Source organism: Lissotriton vulgaris, chromosome 5 (assembly GCF_964263255.1).
Source record: "Lissotriton vulgaris chromosome 5, aLisVul1.2, whole genome shotgun sequence".
Taxonomy (NCBI): Eukaryota; Metazoa; Chordata; class Amphibia; order Caudata; family Salamandridae; genus Lissotriton; species Lissotriton vulgaris.
The window spans coordinates 1,289,336,614-1,289,362,031 of record NC_141693.1 but is presented as its reverse complement, the minus strand read 5'-3'; the positions used below and the strand labels follow the sequence as shown (position 1 = coordinate 1,289,362,031).

Genomic DNA, 25,418 nt, shown 5'->3' with positions numbered 1-25,418 from the left:
GCAGTGAACTGAGCCAGGCTAGGATATATCATGCAAAGGCGTAATTGAAGACTCGTAGCAGGGAAACCGGGGCGTAAATCATGACGGCCCATGCCCACCCTTCCTCCTGCCGCACTTTCGAGAACTACAAGAGTTGGGAGCAAAAGTAATAGAGATCAGAGGAACTGTGAAACAAGCACTTCCCTCTTCTATGGGTTAATAGACTTTAGCGTCGCTTCATTTACTATTGGTCATTTACATAATGCACATCCAAATGGTATAGTCTTTTGGCTCACTCGTGGGGTTGGGGTGTGGGTGTTCTTTTTTTATTCTTTCTAATAAATGTCACTCACTGAATATTGTTAACTAATGAGCAAAACCGATAGACACAAATGATAAAGAAATTATAAGTATATAAGTATATAAATATAAGCATAAGTCTTTTTCGTACTTTACATGATAATCATACAAATCTGTGTGATTCTCATCACAATTCTTTTGATGGCTTGGCTTATGATTTGCCACTTGGCATACAGCCAGAATGGTGTTCTGGCTTGTCCTTCTCTACGCAGATATATCTTACAGGAGAAATTGTGGTATGCGCTCTAGTCTACGGGCGTATACGCGATGACGCGTTACGCCGTAGGCTAGAGCGGATAAGCGCATGCGCAGAGACGGAAGAAAGGAAAGGCGCGAACGCGAGTAACGGCAGTTGGCGACCGGAGCTGTCACAGTTAGACGCTCGGCGCCCTTAGCTCGTATATCTCTTGTTATAATAATAAACGAGTGTTCCACACTTCTACCAGTGTCCTAGTGTCCTGTGGGGGAGAAGAAGAAACATTACAGTGGCGACGAGGCTGAGATCCGGACACCACCGGGTGCAGCAAGGAAAAAAAAAAAAAAAAAAACACCCCACAGACTACACCCACGAGCCAGCAAGGCACAGGACCGGCAAGAAAGAGCAAGGGTGTGGCAGCAGCGCAGCAACACGACGAAGAACATATCACAAGCCTCACCAGCCAGGTTAGTGGGACCCAAGACTCCAGGAGTCCCCAGGCAGCAACCTGGCAACCGAGGGAGACACCCCCAAGCTAGAGGAAGGGGGGAAAGTGACACAGACAGCGCACGCCACGAGGGACAATACCCCGGGTAGCCCAAGGGGCCAAGGTTTCACGGCAGAGAGCGCAGGAGCGTCCGGTGCGCCTACCCTAAGAGCCCAGGAGGGAGGACCTAGAGGCGAAGCCAGAATGGCGAATCAAGCGTCAGCCCTAATGGCACCCGTCCCGTTCCTAACCAGACCAGGAGAACCCCAACTAAAATGGGAAGACTGGAAAGAATATTTCCTCAACTACATTGAGGCCCTTGAAGATGAAAGTGAAGGTGAATACAAGCCGGAAAGGAAAAAGAGACTATTGCTCCACAACTTAGGCCCAGAAGGGGTAAGGGTGTTTAAGAACCTGGTGCCCAAAGAGAGGGGTGCAGCGGAGACGGACGTCTTTGTGAATGCACTGGACGACCTGGACAGCCATTATCGCCCAGCAGTTTGCGTCTCGATAGACCGCTATAACTTCCAGCAGAGAAAACAAGAGGCGGGGGAATCCATCGACGACTATGTAGCAGCTCTCCGCAGGCTAGCAATCACGTGCAGGTACGGGAACCTGCAGGATGAATACATCAAAGACCAAATTGTAATGCACACTACCAGCAGAGCAGTCCAAGACAAGCTGTGGGCGATGAATGAGACAACCCTCAAGGAAGTTGTGGCGATGGTCAAGAAGGCGGAAATGTCGAAGAGAGGCGCAGATGCGGCTAAAAGGGAAAGTGGGCCGAGACAGATGATCAACAAGATTGATGAGGCACCACAATCCAGCAAGCCCAAAGGCGCCAACGGAGACCCGAGGAAGGACACGAGGGGGTCTGGGAAGCAGGTGTCTCGCCCCAGCCAGGGAACGAAGTTCGCGTGCTACAGATGTGGCAGTGCAGCGCACTCGGCCCAGGACAGACGATGTCCCGCGTTTCGCGCCAGGTGCTCATTCTGTGGACTGACCGGTCACTTCGAAAAAGTATGCCGAAAGAAAGGGACGAAGTCCACGATCAAGTGCATCGACGCGACCACGGCCAACGTAAGTGAGGAGGACGACCTGGAAGAGGATGACCTGGTGCTGTGCATAGAGGATCAAGTGTTGGACGTATCAGGGAAGCGAAGGGACAAACCCCGCACCGACATGCTCATCGGGGGCGTCAAGGTACATGTGGCAGTGGATTCAGGGTCCCCCTGGACCATCGTGCAAAGGTCGATATGGGAAGAGGACTTCGCGCCAGTCATAGGGCCCGACCTATGGCCGCCGGACATCAGACCCATCTCGTACACCGAAGATTCCATTCCACTGGTTGGATGCAGCGACTTGGAGTTCGAATTCAGAGGACGGTCAGCCACGTGCACCCTGTACGTAGCGGAGAAGGGCCCATCGGTACTAGGATGGAGAGACGCAGGTGACCTCGGCATCATACTCAATCCTGGAGGGAAAGAACAGATCTTGCTAACAGATGAATGGCCCCTCTCGAAGGAGGAGGACTGGAAGGCAGCATACCCCAAAGTCTTCGAGGGCACGGTAGGCAAACTGGACAAATTCGTGCATAAAATGGTCCTTAAGGAGGGAGCAGTACCAGTAGTGCATAAGGTCAGGAACATACCGATATCCACGAGTGAGGCGGTGCGCCAGGAACTACGGAAGTTGGAAGAGCTAGAAATCATCGAGCCAGTGGACAGTGGGGAATGGCTATCGCCCTTGGTAGTAGTTAAAAAGCCCAATGGTAAGGTCAGACTCTGTGTGGACCTGAGGGAGCTCAACAAAAACCTCATAGTGGAGAGGTTCCCGCTCCCCAGAATAGAGGAGATGCTAGCAAGGACAAAAGGCATCACACACTTTTCCACCATTGACCTCACGTCCGCATATTACCAGGTAGAACTGCACCCGTCGAGCAGGAAGTACACAGCCTTCATAACACCCTTTGGATGCTACCAATTCAGGAGAATGCCCTTCGGCCTGGCATCCGCTGCGGCCGTTTTCCAGAAGTTGATGCACAGGTTGTTTAAAGACATCTCGGGAGTGCAATACTTCCAAGACGACATCCTAGTGATGGGCTCCAACAAGGGTGAGCACGACAAGAAACTACATCAAGTGTTGGGAGTGTTGCAAAGCAAAGGAATGACGGCGGAATGGAGCAAGTGCAGAATTGGGTCTCGCTCAGTGACCTACCTAGGGCACGAGATAGGAACGCATGGCATCTCGCCGAAGGAACTAAATGTGAAGGCAATAAAGGATGCCAAAGCCCCAACGACCAAAGAGGAGGTACGGTCATTCCTTGGAATGGCCGAGTATTACAGCAAGTTTGTCAGACATTTTGCTACGAGAACGTACAGGATGAGACAGCTAATCAGGCACAACACAAAATTCGAATGGGACAAGGAGGCCCAGTCCGAATTTGAGTCCGTCAAAGACTGTATCAGCCATGCCATCCCATTGCAGGGCTATGTCCCCACGGGCAAGACTATTGTAACAACAGACGCAAGCGACAAGGGCTTGGGGGCTGTCTTGGCACAGGAAAGGGAAGACGGCACCAAAGAAACAATCAGTTTTGCATCTCGGGCGCTGTCCCCGACGGAACAAAGGTACAGCGTAATAGAAAAGGAGATGCTGGCGGTCACGTGGGCGTTGAACAAGTTTCGTCAGTTCATATGGGGCACGAGATTCAGGCTCCAAACGGATCACAAGCCACTTGTCAAAGTGTTGACGTCATCGGGCCATGACACCGCCACCCCGAGAATAGCGAAAATGACCCTGAAGTTGCTAGATTATACATACGACGTAGAATACCTCCCAGGTACGCAGAACAAGGTAGCTGATTACCTCAGCAGGGCATCAGCCATGGAAGAGGCGCCGGGAGAGACCCCGGACACAGAGGAAATGGTTGCCAGCATGGAGGATCACGAGACGTCGATCAGTGCACAGGAATGGCAGGCGGCTTACGAGCTCGATGAGGAGAAGATGGAAGTAAGGAAACATCTCACGTCGGGGTGGCCGGACAAGAAGAAGCTAACGGAGGGTGTCCGAAGGTTTTACGAAATGAGAGAAGAACTATCCCTGAGTGACTCGGGGATATTCTTGTACAGAGGAGAGAGAGTGGTGCCCCCAGCGACACTAATACCTCGACTGCTGAAATTGCTCCATGAGGGGCATCTGGGCATAGTGAAAACCAAGGCGTTGGTCAAACAGATGTATTGGTGGCCAGGAATGGATGCCCACATTGAGAGACAAGTGCGGGAGTGCGGGCAGTGCCAAGGAGCGGACAAGGTGCTCCGCCCACTCCGACCAGCCCTGGGAAAGTTCGACACCCCGCATGGCCCCTGGGAGGATGTGGCCATAGACATTCTGGGGCCCGTGCTGGACAGTAGAGGTGTGAATAAGTACATCTGTGTGTTGATAGATAAGTATTCTAAGTGGCCAGAAGTGGACATACAAGAGTCGATGGACACGGACACGATCTTGAAGTTCCTAACCGAGGTGTTCCTCAGAGAGGGAATACCCAGAACTATCCTCAGCGACAATGGTCCGCAATTTGTGTCGGACAAATGGGGGAGATACATGAAGAGGAACGGGATCGAGGTGAGACACACGGCCGTGTACCATCCAGCTTGCAACGGCCAGGTCGAAAGGTTCAACAGGGTGCTCATGGGCTCCATCCAGGCAGCCATATCGCAAGGAAAAGACTGGGAGGTGGAAGTAATGAACATGTTATGGGCCTACCGGATAACGCCCTCTGTAGTGGGGTATAGTCCGTTCCAAGTACTAAGAGGACGGCATCCCTTCACCCGGGACAACGTAGCATGGAGGGAGAAGACCATCACCAGCAAGTGGTCCCCAGCGGTGGTGCAACGCAATCTGGAGAAGGCCCAGAAGATCTATGCGGCACACTATGACAAGCGGCGCAGCACGAAAGAAACGGCGTTGGAAGAAGGGGAGTGGGTCAGGATCAAACTCCCCACCCTACAAAAGAAGGGCGAAAGCAAATTCAGCCAACCACTACAAGTCAAAGAGGTGCGTGGCAGGGCGGCCCTCCTCAGTGACGGCAAGGTCTGGTCACAAGATCGCATAGCCAGAGTCAACAAAATATTAGTCTGGCCCAAGGCCGAGGAAGTCGACAGATACATGGATCACCCGGAGGTTGGACCCCTTCCTGAGCACGGCATAGACAACCAAGGGGAAGGTGCAGGCGAGGACAGTGAAGCAGTAGTCCTGGGAGCTAGGCCGACCGACGGAGGTGGAGTACAAGCGAATGCAGAGCAGAGAACAGACGTGAGAGAAGCTGGGGTGTCCCGACAACAGACAGAGGCGAGAGAGAACGTGCCGGTAAGACACACCCGCAGCGGAAGGGCAGTTGTTGTGCCCTCCCGTTATAGTGACTTTGTGATGGATGGACACTAGCTGGGTGCCGGCCCCCCCTCGGTGCCCCACATTGACAATGTGCGCAGCTGAAGGACACTTTACTGTTGAGGGGAAATGTAATAACTTTGTTTTCATTAAAGGGGGGAGATATGTGGTATGCGCTCTAGTCTACGGGCGTATACGCGATGACGCGTTACGCCGTAGGCTAGAGCGGATAAGCGCATGCGCAGAGACGGAAGAAAGGAAAGGCGCGAACGCGAGTAACGGCAGTTGGCGACCGGAGCTGTCACAGTTAGACGCTCGGCGCCCTTAGCTCGTATATCTCTTGTTATAATAATAAACGAGTGTTCCACACTTCTACCAGTGTCCTAGTGTCCTGTGGGGGAGAAGAAGAAACATTACAGAAATAACGTGTTCAATGCCAGTCCAGCGCTTAGAGGCTTTAAGGCTGCAGCGCTTTATGCCTGCGTTTTAATGGTGTTAAAGATGGACCCTGCGAAGACGATAACAAGCCCCATTCCCCCGAGTGAACCTTGCAGGAGCAGTAAGCGCCTCACTTAGGAGGAAGCTGATCCGGAAATTAGGGTCTAAGTGGGCCGAAGGGCCGGCGGTGTGGGCTGTGGAGATTTTATGGGGCGAGCACAGTCAGGGTTGCAAGTTTCATAGCAGGAAAACTTTCCCAAGGGAAGGAAGGCCACTGTCTGACTCAAGTTTCACAGGGCCATAAACTTCCTCCAGATGACAGAATTAAAATCCTTGCGTGGTCTAAACTCGGGAAAAGACGACGTTTCTACGGGAAAGACGGATTTCACATCAAAGTAACAGTGGAGGCACGCAGGCAGGGGAGGTAGGGAGGCGGTGCCTGGAATGGGGCTGACCGGGTCCCGTCCCTCGCGCGCCGATTCATCGACATCTTGAGAATCGATTGAAAGGCTGGAAGAAGAGAGGGCTTGCCACCAGGGCTGGGTCGGCCCTTGCTTAATCAAGCGAAACACTGCACAAAATACATTTACCACCTCCTTGTATAGAGCGGGAGTCTCTCACAGTGAGTTTGACGCAGTGGGACTGAGTTTACCTAAACATCACCGGAAACAACTTATCGAGGAAATATTCCACCTAAAAGCACCATATCTATACTAAGGTAAATGACTAATCCAACAGAGATCCTGAGCAGAAAGAGCCATCATGGTACACATTTTGTGACGTACACACTCAAAGTTACACATCCATAATACGATTTAAAAAAAAACCTCAAACAACATAAGCCCTGCCCCGAGCTACAAAGCCACTAGTATAAACAAACGTTGGCAAAACCAATAGGTCTCGCTTATGTGAGAGCTATTGGCTTTGCTAATGTCTTTCAGCCATGTTGTATAGCAATTACTTTTTAGGAAGTTTTTTACCTTTCCAAGCCGTAGCACTCCTTTAATAACTTTCATATCTTCTTTTTTTTATAACTATTATCCATACTACACAGCAGACACGCTGCTCTATAACAGGGCTAAAAGACATCAGAAAAACCAAAAGCTCTCACGTAGGAGACCCAATTGGTTTTGCCAATGCTTGTTTTTTGCAGGTCAAGCGTACCTCTGCTAGAAGTCTGCAGGACACTGCCCTGGAGCTGACTGGGACAGTCACACAGAGGGGTCCAAGCTGGTGACCCTCGAGGCGAATTTGGCCAGCAATGGCAGCTTAAACTCCATAAACCTAAGCCTTCGATTGGAGCCTGGCGCTGCTTAGTTGTTATCTTTGAATTTTCAAGTTATATAAAGCGCTGACTTGACCTCGGGGAAAAAAGAGTGTCAAAGCACTGTGCAAAGTGGAAGACAAACCTCCACTCAGAGGGAGGAAGTACTTAGAGATCACGTGAAACCAAAGTACATTTTATCAGAAAATATGTGGATAATGTGCACAAGGAAATACGAAGAAACAAAAGTGAAAACGCGTTATGACGCGGGAAAGTAAAAAAAGGTGCAATGAGGCAGCCTGCATTGGCCGCATCACAGTGCTTCTTTTAATGATGGGTAGGGGGCAATGCAAGAAAACGAGGGGCGGGAGTGAGATGGAAGAGGCATCACAGAAAAGGTGAGGGTGGGAGGGGAAAGCAACACAGACAATTGGGGATCAGAGTTGGTGGCAACACACACAAAGAGAGGGTAGAGGCAACATGGACAACCAGAGGATGGGAGTGGGAGCGAAGAGGCAACACAGAAAACGGGGGTGTGAGGGAAATGGGAACACCGACAAGAGGGTTCGGGTGGGAGAGAAACACCAACACAGACATGGGGGTGGGAGGGAAGTGGCAACATGGCCTATTGGGTGGGAGAGAAGAAGCAATGGGAGGCTTGTGGTGGGAGAAAAGAACCAACACAGACTTGGGGTTGAGAGCGAAAAATCGACACAATGAGAAGAAGAAAATAAAAAAGAAGAGGAAAAATGATGGGAATAATACAAAAACAAGGTACATAGTACCTCAATCACAGCGCCAGCAGCGGAAGAACCCTAGACAAGCAGAAGCAATCTGTAGTTGACATAGTGGTTAAACAGGATTGGTGATAGGATCGAGTCTTGAGGAACTCCTTGTTGTAGGCTAACCTGGTTGGGGGTGGAGCTCCCAATTTTCATAACTTTGTTAGAAATTAGGTTAACCAGTCAAGAACTACTCCTTTAATTCTCTTCTCCTTGTAAACGTAGTTTTTGTTTGAACAGTTGAGTCCCTCCTTCTGACTTATACAACATTACCAGTTGTGAACTAGGAAGTCCCTGGAAACCAGCCTCTACTCTATGAGGTACTGTTTCGATTCCTTGAGCTAAGAATACACATCTGGTGTATTACAAATAGATTCATGAAACGTAATTGCGCTCACAAAGGGTCAGATTCTCAGAATCTGGCCCTTTGAAAGCGCAATTTTTGCATTTGGGATTCATCATCCCAAATGCAAAAATCGCTATTTGCGAAATCGCATATTTGCGAGGAATTGCATTTAAGGAATCTCTATTTGAGATTCCTTAAATGCAATTCATTAACCAATTTTAATTTGCGAATTCGCAATTTCTGGCCGCTATTTACCACTAAGTCAGACTTCGTGGTAAATAGCGAAAAAAGTAGAAAAAGCACTTTAGTGCATTTTTCCCAGTTGCATGTTACAAACACACATGTCCTTTGGACATGTGTGTGCGCAACACCTGTGCAAATTTGCATTTTAGGGGTGCTACAGGGTGTCCTTTGGACACCCCTGGCACCCTTGAAATCGCATCCTTATTTGCGATTAGCAAATTGCTAATCGCAAATAAGGAATAACTCCCCTTTCATTCGTATGGGCCTTAGCAATTTGCTAATCGCAAATAAGGAAGATGTAGGAATCGCAATATCTTTTGCAATTCCTACATGAATCCCGTTTTGCAAGTCCTTAATAGCGATTCCTTATAAATCGCTATTAAAGACTCGCAAAACGGGTCTTTGATGAATCTAGCTGTTAGTGAGTAAACTTTGGTTAAAGTAGCCTTTGGTGCTTAACCCAAAATACACAGAAGCCAATTAGCATAGGCCGAGAGACATGGGGCCACATTAACAATAGGCACATTTTCATTGTTTACGCTGGGTGCACCTTTAAATTAAGATGAATGCACTACCCCCAGGGCATTCACAAGCTACCACTGCCCCCAGGAGAGCGCATTCAGGTGAAAAACATACAGCTGTTTTACAGCCTCTCTGTGTTTTCACAGTGCAGGCGGCAACCCTCCTGCCCTTTTAACACCTTCCATGCTCATGACGAGCTGAGCTCGTCATGAGCCACGGCGCTCTGGTGCTCATGGCCAGCTCAGCTCATCATGAGCCGTGGAACGCTCACACACGGGGATAATTCCCCTGCTGTGCTGAGCGTTCCACAGGAACGGGCGCAAGCTGTGACGAGCTCAGCTCGTCATGAGCACCGGAGCGCCGTGGCTCATGACGAGCTCAGCTCGTCATGAGCATGGGGGCGATGTGCGCACCCCCCCACCCCCAGCACAGCGGGGAAATTACCCCCCACAGCGAAGGGGTTAAAGGGAATTAGAGATCCCCTTGCAGGGGGAAGCAGTCAGTGACTACAACCCCCTGCAAGTGGATGTCTGGGGGGTCCATAGGACCCCTTCCCCCTGCCAGAGGGCTGCCATCAGGGGGGGCACAATCAGTGTGCCTCCTGAAGGCTTCTTTGCCTCTGCGCCCGCATCTGTAGCAGAGCGAGGGCGCAGAGGCAAAGGAATTCCCTCATTTGGATGGGGCACGCCCCCATGCAAATGAGGGAAATGCCCCTTGCCAATAGCACTGGTGCTTTAAGCGCATCAGCACTATCAGTATTACAGAAGGGGCACCACAAGTGTCTGAGGCCACGGCTGTAATACCAAGGTGACTCGGGGCACACAAAGCTGGTGCAAACACTCGTTGCGCCCCAGAGGCACTTTCTGTAATAAGGCCCTAGATAGCCACAACTGTATATCCTTACATTATTCAAGACATCTCATTGGATGTCCTTAATGAATCCAGCTGGCCTGCTGCCAAGTCAACAGGAAACAATGTATCCAAAATCATAGACTACAAACTTATTGAAGACATCATGTATGACGTTCTGAATGTTTCAATAACTACATCCGGGGCTCTCCAAGAATAGTATGACGCACAGCATTTACACGGTACAACAGAGAAGTCTTATTGGCACCATTTTTTACCTCATGCTGCTCCCAGAGTAGCACAGCACCCATCCCCCACACAGCTGAGAGATCAGAGAAGCAATACTGTGGGTGACTGTGGGGGACTGTGCTTTACTAAAGGTTCCCTGTGCAAATGCGCTTGAATACATGGGCAGAGGGCATGTCCTAACCGCACAAACCTGTGAGACTCCACCCCTTCATTGCAAATCACGGCTGAGCCTGCCACGCTTTTGTGAACCTTATTAAAGTTGGATTATTGTGCCAGAAGGGGCTACGCCATTCAGATTGGCTTAACTGAGCCTATCTGCCCCTGGCCTTCAGCCCCCAGAATGGCAGATTCCCGGCCCAACCCCAGAGCAACGAAGGATGGGACGCTGCTTTCCCCTTGCATCAGATTCTGTCAATGTCAGTTCCTCGTCCTTTGGACGATTGTCTTGAAAAACAAGCTGGACTTAAGTCAACCCTCTTCTATTTGCATATGTTTAATTGTAATAGCTTTCACTTTATCCTCACCCTCCCCAGCCAAGTAGTCCTCTCTGTTTTGGAAATGCTCCTCCCACATCCTGAAATAAACAACCCTTCTGTACTCCCTCCTTCACCCAGGCAAGTAATTAGATGCCTAATAATTCTCAGGGAGGATTCTGCCCTGTTTATCTTAAATATCCTTCCGCTCTCCCTTCACTCACGGACAGGTCGGCATGCAGAGTGGGTGGGGTAAGGAAAGTGTCAATCAAAAGAAAGGGAGAGGGGACAATCAATAGATCTAATTGAAGGTGATTTATCATGCACGGTTTAGGATTATAATGGGGGCCAGGCCTTGTGAGAGAGCATGCAGTCTGAGGATGCAGAGACTGTAGAAAGAAGGGCTGATGGATATCACATGTGCGCATGTGCTATATGTAGTTGCTTCTTGGTTCTGTTTGGCTGGCAATCGTGCTGAACCTGTTATTCTTCGGTTATCAATAAGAAACGTTATTTCTATTCTCTAAGAGTTTGTACTTGGCTTTTTGCTATTGAGATGTACTGATTTGTGTAGTATGTTCTGAGAGATGTTCCTTTTGGTTTGCCAGGTACGAGATTTAGTGGCCATCTCTATGATTAGATTCCTACATTCGGTTATGTATTCTTGAGGCAGATGCATTGGTGGTATGTTTGCAGGGTAATCTGGTTCTTCACTGACATTTCTAATGGAGGGTTTATAAAGGAATTGTGCTGATGTGGTTCTCTGTCGATCTTAGAGGGTCCTACAGTGGCATCTGTTCTAGATAGGTAGAGGCCAGAAAATTCGAAAGCACTTGTTAACAGGGTCATATCGTTTCTCTGATGGATCATACAGGTATTAATGTGCCTTCTGAAGTCTAATTGATTATAGTGGCTCCAATCTATGCAGATAGGGAATTCCAAAGCGTGGCTACCTGAACAGAGTGCCATCAATAGTTTTCTTCTTGCATGAATGTATTATTTCTTGAAGAAAAAAAATAGATGGAGATTGTTTTCTGCTGTGATTGTGTTTGGTTGAACACTAGAGGAACAGTGTACCTCTTCTTGATTGTTAGATATGAACCCAGTGTGTCCACTTTGGTTGAATAATCTGTCACTAGATTAGTGCAGAAGTCCTGTGAAAATGGACTAGAGAGTGTACAGTATTCTGGATTGCAATGTACCGAAGGCGGGAGCCATTCCACTGGTTCGCCTTCCTTGCCCTGAGAGAGACACAGCTCATTGCTGGCAGTGCTGCACAGCCATGTAAAATGGAAACTCCGGGAGTGCTTGTCACAGACGTCATCTATCTAAAGGCACTATGTTCACACCATGAGATGTGTCTTTTGGCCGGCTACTTCCTCAGATGCAGAATGCCCTGCAGGGAAATAAGAGGATTTCCAGACAAGGCAGTACCGTAGAAAGTTCCTCTGGGGTTGGGGAGGACTCGGTCACAGCGCCTCTCACATGCCGGGCGGCTTTAACTGCGCTAGTCATATGTCTAGCCAGTGGCGGGGAAACCCTTTATGGGTGTCACATGTTAAGCCTCACACTGTGCTGCAGTCCATTCCATAACCATGGGTCGCCATGATAGATGCCTCTTTTCACTCCCAGCCAAGTTCTGACACCCTCTGCTTCGTCCTGTAGGGCTGTTCGTGGTTTATTACCCAAAACTCTAATGCCTTGAAGTCTCCAGAGCCCCCTGCATTAACTCACTATAATCAGACAAAATCTGAGCAGTATCACAACGGGTTGTTCAAGTTCAAGTTCAAAAGACCTTTATTCGAATTTGATAAAATTCATAAAAGTACCGAACACATCAAAGCACATATATACACATAATACAAAACAGTTAAATAAAGTACATTCCATAAAGACAAAGCAATTCATACAATGGTTAAGCAATAAATTTCATTATCTTATAAAATTTTAGCAGTAGTATCTCTTATGACTGAATCTGATTTCAAGGACTTTCCATAGTCTTACGTGCACGTATGGCTAGTCTTAGGAAAGTGCTGGTGCGAAATGTCAGTTCATCAGTGTCCAGAGTGAGCAGCAACATATAGGATTCCTGAAGTGTAAGAGGTCTGAGTTTTCTAAAATATGGGGTCAAAAGCCATTTGGCATATCTCACATAAAATTTACAGAAAAACAAAAAGTGCAAATCATCTTGAGTGCTTGTACCGTCACAAGGGCAGGGGGTAAGGTCAATATGGTGTTGATACCCCAGAGGAAAAGAGAGCAAAAATTTCACAGTTCCTGCCCTTAGACGAAACAGTAAAGAACGCTCCCAATTTGACATAGGGAGTGAAAGGTAGGATGGCATGATTTGCATACAGAGACCATTACCAATGTATTTTTTGACCCCTGATTTCTGTAATTCAATTCCAAGCCGTTCATTGCGGTAAAGTGCATAGAGTGCCTTTTGGACCTCATATTTGTCCTTTGATTCAATAGCCGTTGGCTCAGTAAACAAAATACCTCTACCAATTTCATTAAATATTTTAAAGACTTCTTTAAACCAGGGGATCTGCATGCCATTTTCACAATTAAGGCAGTCCCTAATGATGTTTTGCGTAAGAACAGCAGCCTCATTCCTCCAGATTCTAATCCAGAAGAGTGCTGGTCTTACTTTAATAAAGTCATTTATGTAGGGGAGATTAAGTTCGTTATGACAGATGAAATTGGAAGAGGAGATTGGTGCCCCCAGCAATTTCCTGCAAAAACGATTTTCCTCTCTTTGAATGCCAATGCTGCTGGCCGATCCCCAAACTTCGGCTCCATACGTAGCAACAGGGGAACACTGTAGTTTAAAAATTTTAACGATGGCTTTAGTGGCGCCGATTTTCTTAGGGCGGGGGAGACTCAGAACAGAATTGTTGGCTTTCGAGAACTTGCTCGTGGCGTGGGCCACATGCCCACTCCAAGAGCCGTTCGCAGCGAAAACCAACCCCAGATAAGGGAACTTATGAACAGATTCGAGTTTATCTGTTCCAATTTGAATAGTGCCGAGTTTCCTTTTGCCCGGCCCACAGGGCATAATAAAAGACTTTTTAAAATTAACTTTCAAATCCAGTCCCTCCATAAAATTTACAAAACTATGTACAAGCAGACGTAGGGCGTTAGGTGTACGTGCCATAAGGACAGCGTCGTCTGCATATAAAAGTACGGGTAAGGGATTTCCTAAAATAGTTGGGACATCAGGGGTAGCTTTCTTTAAACAATTAGACAGACCATTAATATAAATGATAAACAGCAGGGGTGCTAAAACGCACCCCTGTCTCACCCCCCTCTCTATCTTAATGGCACCCGATACCTCTCCGCCCATCCCAATACGTACCCGAGCTTTCGAGTCAGTATGGAGGTAGGCTAAGAATCTAACAAGAGTGGCATCGAGACCGTTTGACAGGAGAGTTAACCATAGCTTGGATCTGTTTACAAGATCGAATGCGGATGAAAGATCCATAAAAGCTAGGTAGACGGGGGATGAGCGAGCAATGCAGTATTTGTCTATTATCAATTTTAAGTTTAGGCATTGCTCGACAGTTCATACCCCACTCCTAAACCCCATCTGGCAGGGATCTAAACACAACGGGTTGTTAAGAAACACATTGCAGACGATTCAACAATTGTGTAGGTTTTATGGAGAAAAATCGCTGGAATAGGCGAATTGCTTAAATGAACTCTGATTTCTGCTATTAGATATAGAATTCAACTTACTCATTCTCCAGGAACACTCTGGGGAATCGGACAAAATTCAGATAAACCAATGTAAATGAGGACAATCCGCATTTACTTATTTTCTATACCGTAGCTAGCGTTGCATCTCCCGTTATCATACAACTACTGGTAAGTCAGTTGGAATTCTATTGGCACGTGCGGGCATGGGGATCTAAGTTATGAGCAAGGGGGTTAGATAAAAAGAGCAGACCACTGGTACGATTTACAAACATTGCGGGTTTTAGCAAAAAAAAGAAGTAAGCATTTCTGGCGAACTCACACCTTTCCCCTTACTCACACTCCCCCACCGCCACCCCCACCCCAACAACGACGTCTGACTGTCCATTTGCCAAAGATGAATATAAGGAGTAGCTGAAGTCACTGCAATGACAACCTTGAGATTGCTGGCTCACTGTTTATGTCATGGTATATAAGAGCACCCCTATACAAAGTGATCCACAAAGTATCCCAAGTTACCAGGTGCAGTTTATTCAATCCTTTTTTTTGTTTATCGAACACCCCACGTAATTTTGTTGACAGCAGCATTTTTCAGTGCTTTAGAGCTTTCTAGCACTTTAGTGAATCAGCTACTGCAAAACTTGCTCTCGGTCACCTTACAACAAACTCTTGCAGTGAACTGTAGAAGTAAAACGTTTCAGTGGATGCGCGTGAGGGGCGAGCATAGTGTCTACCTATTAATAGTGACTCCAAATGCACCCACAAATGACCCAAAAGTGCACTAGTCATAAAATTAAAATGGAAGATCCTAAAAGGTCTGCCAAATCATTGCGAATGGCATTTTGTACATTTTCTGGGAAGTCCTGCTGCTGTGGAGTTTGAGTGTGGTGCAAATAGTGTGTTTCCCTTGTCTTAGAAACGGTGGTCCCACCCATCTCCTTTCACTGTACTCTAACCATGACCCTCTTCCGGATCGCACCTGGGTAACAACGCCGTTCACAGCCAGGAGTTGCTGCCTCCTGAAAATAGATCTGTGCAGCTGCTAGAAAGGTGTGACATTTGACCCTATCCCCAGCCTCACACACCCCCCGGGCGCGCATAAGGACCTTTACAAGCGCCGGGCGCCCATGTGTTCATTTGATGTCCCTAGCGTGCACTGTGGTCTCTTTCCTCCTCCATGAAGGGTGACTGGCAATGAGCAGCGCCCAGCTGGGGTTTGCTTCACTTACCCTATGTCCCCGCATTGCATGTTTGAGTGTGATCTGGGGTTCAGGTGCGTGTGCCCTAGAAGGAAGACTGCCATTTAAGGACCTTTTAGCGACTGGAAAAGACTGTAACAAAAAGTCACATCATCACCCTGTCTGCTTTTGGCCAGGAAGCCCCAAACATGTCACCCTGAGTAGTGTATGCCTGGGGAATTTGAACACAAGTCCAGCACGGGGCCATCAGCAGAAGACCTAATATTTCAAAAAGAGCAGAAATACCCTGCCTTCGAAAAGCCTTCACTAGCAACGAACAAAAATGTGTAATTGCCTTCGTTACTCACTGACTTTTGTGTACTTGTCTTTGTTACTCACTGACTTCCCTCTTTTCTATATGCTGCAGCGCGAGTGACGAGCAAGCAGTACAAGTGGGCCCCAGGCTCCTGGCTGGAAAATAAAAGACACTAATAGTATGGGTGAAGAGGACTGCACAATCCTGAGGGCCCCGGTGCCACTCCACCGGCTGCACCATCTACAGTTACACTCATGTTCTCATCATTGCGATTGTAGCTTCTGATAAGTGGCCCCAATAAAACAGGCCTTAGCAAAGCCAAGAAGTCTCTGTTTAATGTACATTAGCACTTTCAAGCCAGATAAGACACATGCAAACAATTGACTATATTTAAGACTTTCACCTTCAATACAGTTCTGGTTTTGTATGTAGTTCTAATGAAGAGAGCTATGATTATAAAGTAGTCTTTCATGCAGTTCGATGCAAGCACTTAAGAGGAGGTGGAAGCATACACTCAAACAGCCAGTAGCATTTGGTGAGATGACTACTCGACTAGGCTGAGCCAAAATGTGATTGACAAAGTCTCAAGGCAATTGTTGAAATAAGCTGTTGGAAGAAAGCCAATGGTTGAGCGGGCAGGCCAAAAGCCCGCTCTTTGTGCACTGTAAGCAAGAGGTCTGTTTGATAGGCGCACTGTCAAAACCCAGACCAAAAAACAAAGACAGAAAGTGGTCTAATCAGCTACTCTAAGAAAAGGCTTCGATCCGTACTGTCTAATCTCATAAATATGTATAGGGCATTTACCAAAGTGCTCGAAAACAGACATGTGGTTATAAAGGTCAAGAATTAAATTATGGTCAAACCCATTTATGACGAGGCGCCAGTGCCATAGGGCAGAAGGAAGCTAGCTCTCAGCCAATGGAACTTTAACCTTCTGTAACAGATTTGCGTTGGAGTCTCTTCTATGAGAACGTGCCATAATTGAGAGACTAACTGTGGAAAGGAACGAAAGTTAATAGGAATATGTGGGGACTAGGGACAGTAGAGTGGTCAACTAGAAAGTTTGATGTCATCAGCAAAAGGCAAGGTGGTGCCTGGATCCACCCCCCCCCCCCCCCAAACAGAAAGCAATAAAATGCTTAGATGTCATATGGGCCCTTTCTTTGCCTTCTGTGGCACAAACACTTTTCTACAATGTATCCACTGCTTCTGCCAAGCACGCAGTTTTCTGAGGGATACATAAATGTATATCCTATCTTTCGAGAATCATGTTCTGGCTACTGGTGAACGGCATAAGGTGCAGGAATATTTCACGGGTGTCACTTCTGTCCCATTTCTACAACCAATTGCTTTTGATCATTCAATATATTTTGAAAAGTATGTTTTATTAAATGTATTATTCAGCCATGTTTATGATGGTTTTCTTGGTGAGGAAGGAGTTTCTATTCTCATCTGAAACTCCCCCCACCCCCACTTTGCACAGGGCTGACCCGCTCTATTAGATAACTTTCTCCTGCACTGTGTGGGGACTGGGTGATAACCCCTCTAATATAGATGAAATGATATCAGTACAGAAGAAACCAACAGCAAGGTCAAGGAAAAACAGATGTAATTCCTTAACAAACAAAAAAAACTAAGCTTGGAGCAGCTTGTGCCCTCCTGCGCTTTATGTGCGGCCCCTGGTGAACAGCACCACTGGGCTGCTGTTTACTTGATAGAGCATGAACATTCACAAAGATATTGAAGGAGCAAGCATTTATTTACCTTAGCTAAAGTGGAGGAAAGGTAGATAAGATGGTGTCCTGCGCCTCTTATGTTTCACAACAAGTTTAAAGCTATTGTACAACAAATGTAAAAATATGATGAACTCTCTTCAAAAATTCAAAACGTTAATTTCATTAACATGATGAAGAATTTTAGTTTAGTCCATCAAATTACATCACTGCATTTATTAAAAGTGAAAGCTTTCAAACATGAACTTAGAAACATTCAAGCCTTCCCCCACTCTGACAACAATGCCACTAGTGAGCCAAGACACAAGTCATTTGTCATGTGCACCATCTAGTTGGCCAAGGTTGGTATCATACTTGGAGCAACATTCTAGTTCATTAAATCAAACACAAGAGAAGGTTTTGTACAGCAGACAACCTGAACTCATGTATTTCATGTTGTTCTCATATGTGATAATGAAGAAAAAAAAGGAGGCAAAGTGGAATAAAACAACTGCGTAGGATCACACAATTTGGTCAAGTGGGGAAGTCAGCATTGATTCCCTGGCTTTCAGGTTTAACATTGTGTAATTCAGCCATTAGAGAGGCATCTCTTTCCCTCTCACTTTTTACATCAAAAGATAATGCTTTGACTTATACCCTTGGCACAAGAGCTTAGATAGAACATGGGTAGCAGGCAGAAATCACATGAACGCTCAGTCCATTTAGGGCTTGAGGATCCAAGAGAACCGCGAGCTGAGCCAGAGTCAGGCATCTGGCTGGAGCTTGGCTCATGCCTTCTATGGCTTGCCCACCTCGATCCCATAATGGAAGTTAAGGTGAGAAAGGCATTGGAAGGATATGATGTGACCCTCACAATAACTCCACAACACACTGTTCACCCCATGTGCATACTACATTTCCTCTACACCCACCTTACACCACCGCAGGCCCTCCCCCTTCTGCCATCAGTGCAGCCTTGGTCATGCCACAGGCCATACTTTTTGTCCCCTGTCAAAACATTTACAAGTACCTATGCTATAGCTGCAGCCAGAAAGCAGACAAGCTGCCACCACAGGCATAGCAAGAAACAGCACTAGCACCATTTTAGGAAAGCAAAGCTGACCAAAGGTACTAAAGAGGTGTCTAGTGACCGCAGCAAACACACCAAGATAATATTAGAATCACAAGATCTAATACAATTAATTCTACCAGCAAGAAGTGTAAGTGCACAGTGGCAGCAGCCTACATAGGAAGTAGCGACCGGCACCAACAGTAGCAGACCAAAATCTCGCCGGTCTTGATATTAAACAGATATGTTGCTGATCTGATGGTAATATAAGTGTACAGTACTGTCAGCGTGTATACGGGGTAGGTGCCAACAACAGAGCAAGACAGCACCAGAATCACAACAAACATGACCAGTAAGTACTACCATAACCTAGCAGGAGTGACCAGCACCACAAAACACACATGAAACAAGCAAACTATGGAGATGTGTCAGGCAGCAACAGTTCAGGATGGCATCAGAGTCACAACATACATTGAACTGGTACTACCTAGCACGGACAGCCAACATGCAAAGATGGGACTAGCAGCATAATGCAAGCAAGCTAAAAGGTTATCCGAGAAACACATTTGATAAGACAGTTGTGGTGTGGTGGCATAAAAGAGGGCTGTCTAAACTCAAAAAATGGATGTATGAAAAGTTGACCAGCATTAAAAATAGAAATATGGTTTTGGCACATAATCAAGTCAAGTAACACCCATCAGAAAAGATGTCGGATGACACCAGTAAATGCTGATAGAGGCGTTTGGTACTGCCATAGAGACGGAGGTCGCAAATACCCCATACAAACATGGGAAGTGACGACCAGCACCACAAGTAATGTATGCAAAAGAAGATTAACACGTGTAAGAGTAAAAAGCAGTGCTTGATGCCATGGGTTTATACCGAAGAGTTGACTGGCACAACCTGTACATGCGGGAAAGTGCAACTGTCATCATCAACAGTGCGGAGACCTAAAGCCACCAGCAAATAAACCAAAACGGTACTGGTTTCACAGGAAATTCACGGAATAGATTATTGACACTATTAGCAATTCTAAGATGAATAGATTGGCAACACCAGCAAATATGGAAGCTGGTCACCATCATTAATTAAAGAAGAAGGAACAAGTGGTTCCAGCAAATATGATGCAGGGTGACTGGCACAACCAGCTAACAAGGGCAGAGGTGATTGGTATGAACAACAAATATAAAAATGAATGATAAATGCCACCAGTGCACATGAGAATAGATTAAGCGTGGGACTAGATGACGTACTAGAGTTGGAAGGATCGGTCGGGTAGCCTTGCGCTAAAGAACAACAACTGAATTTAATTGACTGGTGTCTACATTTAAATTCAGTAATAGTTGTTTTTAATACCCAAAAACATGACAAAAGATGACTGATTTCACCGACAAACAGATATAGGGAGGCGTGAAAATACTCACTTTCTGAACCTGTGTATTTTTACATTACATTACATTACATTACATTGTATTGCTGATCACTGGCTTACCAAATCCGATGGATAGACTACAAAATGTCATAATGAAATCAATGTGCCACTATGCTGCAGAATCACAGCGCCTGCATTTGGCCTCTTTAGAAGCCTGGCGGTCTAAATGTTCCCTTCACTGTCAAGACAGGACGAGTCCCTCCACAAATCAACGCAAGAAGCACTGCCAACCAGCAAACACGTGTACAACTTGCTACATCCTGAGATGTCGAAGGGGGTCCAGCGGAGAGGCCCGGATCGCTCACCAGCCAAAGCTTTCCCCATATCACGTGTGCACGGTTTAGTTGCTAGTTCCTTGAATGATATCAGAACAAGCGAGATAGAGGATTCTTTCTAGCGCCACTCTGAAAACAAAGAAGCCTTTAAGACACCATGTTTCATTGTGATAGATACTAAGCAATGCCAACTTTACCGAATGTAGCAACTAACCCTAAACCCAGGAGGGATTGTCCGCTGGGGTGAGCACTGCCACACATTCTGTGCCACGATGTATCATGGGTGGCACCACAATACCATAGCACAGCGGAGCATGCTGGAGGGGCGCGCACAGGGTGCTGCCAATACAAGTAATGAGGGTGCTGGCACATTTCAGAAAAGCAGTGAGGCCTTCGCAGTGGAGTGTGATGGGTAGAAGCAAGGGATCATGGAATGAAAGAAGGGAACTGGGGAGCTGAAGGAGGAAGGAAGACAGGGGATGCCCCTTCGTGGAGCTGATGGTGGCTGAGGTGTGGGTGCCAGCTCGGTAGGTAGAGATTTCACATGACGCTACTGGCTGTGTGCCAAGCCTGGGCTGGTTTTGCCGTGTGTGGGTACATGGGCAAGATTGAAGGATAGAGGAGTGGATGGGAGAAGTGAAGAACAAGAGGTGGCGAAGTTTGTAAACAAGGAACGAAAGAAGAGGGCCAGGGGAAGGGGGGGGGGGGGGGGGGTAAAGCATAGGCCCCGCCCTCGGCGCGGGTTCCTCCATCAGAGATGCAGTGCGCAGGATAGGCATCTTATCGCGGGTCCTTCGCGGTGACTGCAACATGTCAACGGCCTTGCATCCTCCCGAAGAGCAGCGAGGCCGCAAGCAGCACGAGGGGGAGGGAGCAGCACGCGGGGACCGGAAGCCGCAGGAGGGGCCGGAGCAGCGCGTGTGTCCAATAGAGATAATGGCCCAGGGTGCCAGGGGTCTGCCCCACCAGCAGAAATCTAATACCCCTTCAAAGCACCAAGGGGGAAATCTGTCTTTAGTTAAACTAAAACAAAAAACTGGAAATCAATATTAATCAGGCTAAGCGATGTCAGACACAGAAAGGAAACAGAAGCCGGGGCCTGGTGAGACGGAGACACCGGATTTCCGCGCCTTGTTTGCAGCATTTTACATCAAGAAAACACGCCGCTTCCCCAAAACAGTGCGGGTGCGTTTATCAACGCAGTGTGTGAGGCACCGAAAGCGGGGGAGGGGAAGGGTCAGGGATGAGGAAGCAAAGTGTGGCATCAAGCAACCAGGGGGCAGGGCAGTGCTGAAACGAGGCAGCAACACTCACCGGGTATGGCTGTGCAGGTGGGTGTAAACCAGACAGAAGGACCACGGGGGTCTGTGTGGGCGGATTGATAATCCACTCACCAGCACCCAAGGGTGTCTGTGCAGGTAGGTGGAATTCAGCTACCAGCACCCATACCAGTCACAGTGCAGATGGGTTTATTGCAGGCGCACAGGTGGGCCTCATGGGCGACGTTGCTCACTGCAGATGGGTGGGAACCACCTCACAGCACACATGACAACATTCTAAATTTGTGGCAATCAGATACTGGCTCCTACGGGCATAGCATTGGATGGGCGGATCACAGGGGCCATCACACATGGATGCCTGGGTAAGTGTTTGAATAACAGGTAGCACCACCCATAGGTCCCTGTGCTGATCGGTGGATCACAACCAGCACCACCCACAGGTCCACCCATGGGTCCCTGTGCAGAGGAGGTCACAACCAGCACCACCCACAGGTCCACCCATGGGTCCCTGTGCAGAGGAGGTCACAACCAGCACCCCCCACAGGTCCACCCATGGGTCCCTGTGCAGAGGAGGTCACAGCCAGCACCACACACAGGTCCACTCCACCCAAGGGTCCCTGTGCTGATGGGTGGATCACAACAAGCACCACCCACAGGTCCACTCCACCCATTTGTCCCTGTGCAGAGGAGGTCACAACCAGCACCACCCACAGGTCCACCCATGGGTCCCTGTGTTGATGGATGGCTCACAACCAGCACCACCCACAGGTCCACCTATGGGTCCCTGTGCAGAGGAGGTCACAACCAGCACCACCCACAGGTCCACCCATGGGTCCCCGTGTAGAGGAGGTCACAGCCAGCACCACACACAGGTCCACTCCACCCATGGGTCCCTGTGCTGATGGGTGGATCACAACAAGCACCACCCACAGGTCCACTCCACCCATTTGTCCCTGTGCAGAGGAGGTCACAACCAGCACCACCCACAGGTCCACCCATGGGTCCCTGTGCAGAGGAGGTCACAACCAGCACCACCCACAGGTCCACCCATGGGTCCCCGTGTAGAGGAGGTCACAGCCAGCACCACACACAGGTCCACTCCACCCATGGGTCCCTGTGCTGATGGGTGGATCACAACAAGTACCACCCACAGGTCCACTCCACCCATGGGTCCCTGTGCAGAGGAGGTCCCAACCAGCACCACCCACAGGTCCACCCATGGGTCCCTGTGTTGATGGATGGATCACAACCAGCACCACGCACAGGTCCCTGTGCATAGGAGGTTACAACCAGCACCACGCACAGGTCCCTGTGCATAAGAGGTTACAACCAGCACCAGGCACAGGTCCCTGTGCATAGGAGGTTACAACCAGCACCACGCACATATCCACCATATGGTCGCTGAGCTGATGGGTGGATCACAACCAGCCCCGCCCACAAGTCCACACATGGGTCCCTGTGCAAACTGCTGGTCACAAACAGAAGATCCTATGGATTCCTATGCAAACGGGTGGATCACAGACATCAACGGTTGTCTGCGGGGATGGGTGGCACACAGACATAAGCTTGCAGAATTTATGCGCAGACGGGTGGACGCCAGGCAGGAGAAGCCACGGCTGGGCGCCCTCCACTGGACCCCCAGGGGCGTTCTGGGTCTTAAGCAGAGTGCCGGAGTAAACCAGGGATGCATGGACGCTGTGTGCCCCCCAGCCCCGCCTTTTAGTGCTCCCCCTCCCACCCTGCTCATCATGTCTCTTCACTTCACCTAGCTGCAGCGAAGGCTCATCAATTGAGGCCCCTTCCATCAAAGAAGGGCATTTTTGCAACTGCAGTGCCCTTCACGTGGCGCCAGCACTGTCTTTGTGCCCACAGCACCCTCCCTCCGAGTTCGTTCTGCCATATATCGGCTGCCCAACGTATGCGCTTCGATTTACCCGAACCCCCTTCTGCACCAACGCCCCTACCCCTTTCTATCGCAGCTTTCACTCCTGCCATCAAATAGCCCTTTTTTTTTTTTACAATAACCATGCTGCCCCTTTGCCTTCCAGACCTCCCATTCTGACATTGTTCTCCCCGTTGACATTGCAGTGCCCACTTCTGACATTGTCGCAAACCCTCCTACCAGGATAGAGTCGCCCTCTGTCATCAGAGCGACCGTTCTGAATTTGTTGTAACCCCTTTGGCCAGTGCATTGCCCCTTTCCAGTGTCCCTTTTGCACTGCAGTGCCCCGCCCCCTCCTGACAGCCTGACCTGCCAGCAACAAAGGATTTCTCCAGGCAGCCCCCCATGCAGTGGGATTTCAGGTTCTGCCTGTGCCCAAGAAATGCCTGTCTCCACGAGCAACCCGTGTCTAGAACAAAAGGATGTGCCAAGTGCTGACCCCAATTCAACCCGACTAATGGCATCACTGTGCCAGTCTGGCTCTCGCCACTCACCAAAGCTAGGTAGCACCCCTCTGACCACAGCCTCTGCTGACCTCACGCCCTCCAGTACACAAAGAAGCCCGTTATTCAAAGCAATGCCAACACCCTACTTATTTGATAATGGCTGTCAACAAAAAAGATTCACGTGCCCACACTGCACCGGATTACCTCACCGCTGCCACCTGTCAAAAGAAAAGCAGATCCTGTGCCAGCGCACAATGCAGCCCAGCCATCACCTCGCTGCAATAAAGGAGCCCCCCGTGAAGCCCCCACCCCTGCTGTTTCACTCACACCAAGCTTCTCCATCTCCATGGCATTACAGATCCGCTACCCTGGCTTTAGATAAGCCCACTGCGCCACTTCCATCACTGTCAGCAGCCCAAACAAAAGGTCGGTGCCAATGATACCCAAGCACCCCTACCTGAGCCAGGGGAGCAGGGGCAAGTGACAGCGAAAAAATGTCTCACTGCACCAGGGCAAGAGAGCTCGCCCACCAGTCGGACTAAAAACAAAGCATTAAGCCACCCCCACACCCGCCTGACCCCAACCCCCCTGTAGAAATGACAGGTTAGACCCGTGCGCGCCCTTGGACGGCGTCCTCTCACTGCATCAATCTTTCAGGGGCCCTCGAACCCCCCGCCCCCCACACACACAAACACAACATAAACTGCACATCACACGCCCCTTCGTGTCCTTGCAGGTCGTCACCTGCTCCTCGCCTATCACCACCAGCATCCTCTGACCAGAGACAAAGACTGGGCACCCAGACTCCCACCCTGCCTGAACGCACACTCACTGCCACTGTGCCACCTCCCTGGCGGAGATGGCTCTCTGCCATGCAGCCATGCTTGCGCCCTGTCCCTTTGCACCCCCCTCGCAGGCCCCGGCTCTTACCTGAGTGCCACCTGCACACAGCAGTCCCCTTGCGCTGCCATCCTCGCTGCGGGTGGTTGTCTAGGGGATTCTCATGCATGGATGCCGATCGCACAGAGGTGAGCAGGCCAGGCTCCAGGTGCTGCCACCCCGGGGGGAGTCTGTCTCATGCTGAGGGCCCCTGGATCTCACGCCGCGGCGCCCCTGAGCTGCCCCCTAGACGAGCGCCATCTGCCCCCGCTGCAGCCCCGGCTCTGCGGTGACAGTGATGGGAAGGAAGGGCAGCAGCGGCCCCAGAATGAAGCTGACCGGCCCTGAAGGAAGGGAGGGGCCCGGGCGTCCAGTGAGAGGAAGGCAGGCAGAAACCACGCCCACAAGGGGAAGCCGCAGCCAATGGAGACAGGAAGGGGTGGGGGCGCAGGTTTAAAGAGCTCAGCAGGAGGTTTCTGTCTGCAGTGAGGATACTGGGGACCAGGGCTGAGAAAAAACGTGAGCTTCGTGCAGCACACAAGCAGCTATCACAAGGAGCCGAAGAATAGTCAAGCACGCACGTGTCCTCACTTGGGCACCAGCACGCACGATTACA

At 49.0% G+C, this 25,418-nt stretch overlaps 1 protein-coding gene across 5 annotated transcripts in view; it reads right to left on the bottom strand.

Annotated features, from left to right (window-relative positions):
* The window catches only part of KIF21B (kinesin family member 21B), a 413,924-nt gene extending 388,769 nt beyond the window's left edge, over positions 1 to 25,155 (bottom strand). For all 5 annotated transcript variants that reach the window (XM_086923173.1, XM_086923170.1, XM_086923172.1 and 2 more), the window contains exon 1: positions 24,854 to 25,155. In XM_086923173.1, coding sequence (XP_086779299.1) covers positions 24,854 to 24,894 — 41 coding nt within the window. In that variant the 5' untranslated portion in view covers positions 24,895 to 25,155. The remainder of the gene's footprint in view (positions 1 to 24,853) is intronic.
* Positions 25,156 to 25,418: the final 263 nt, after the last annotated feature.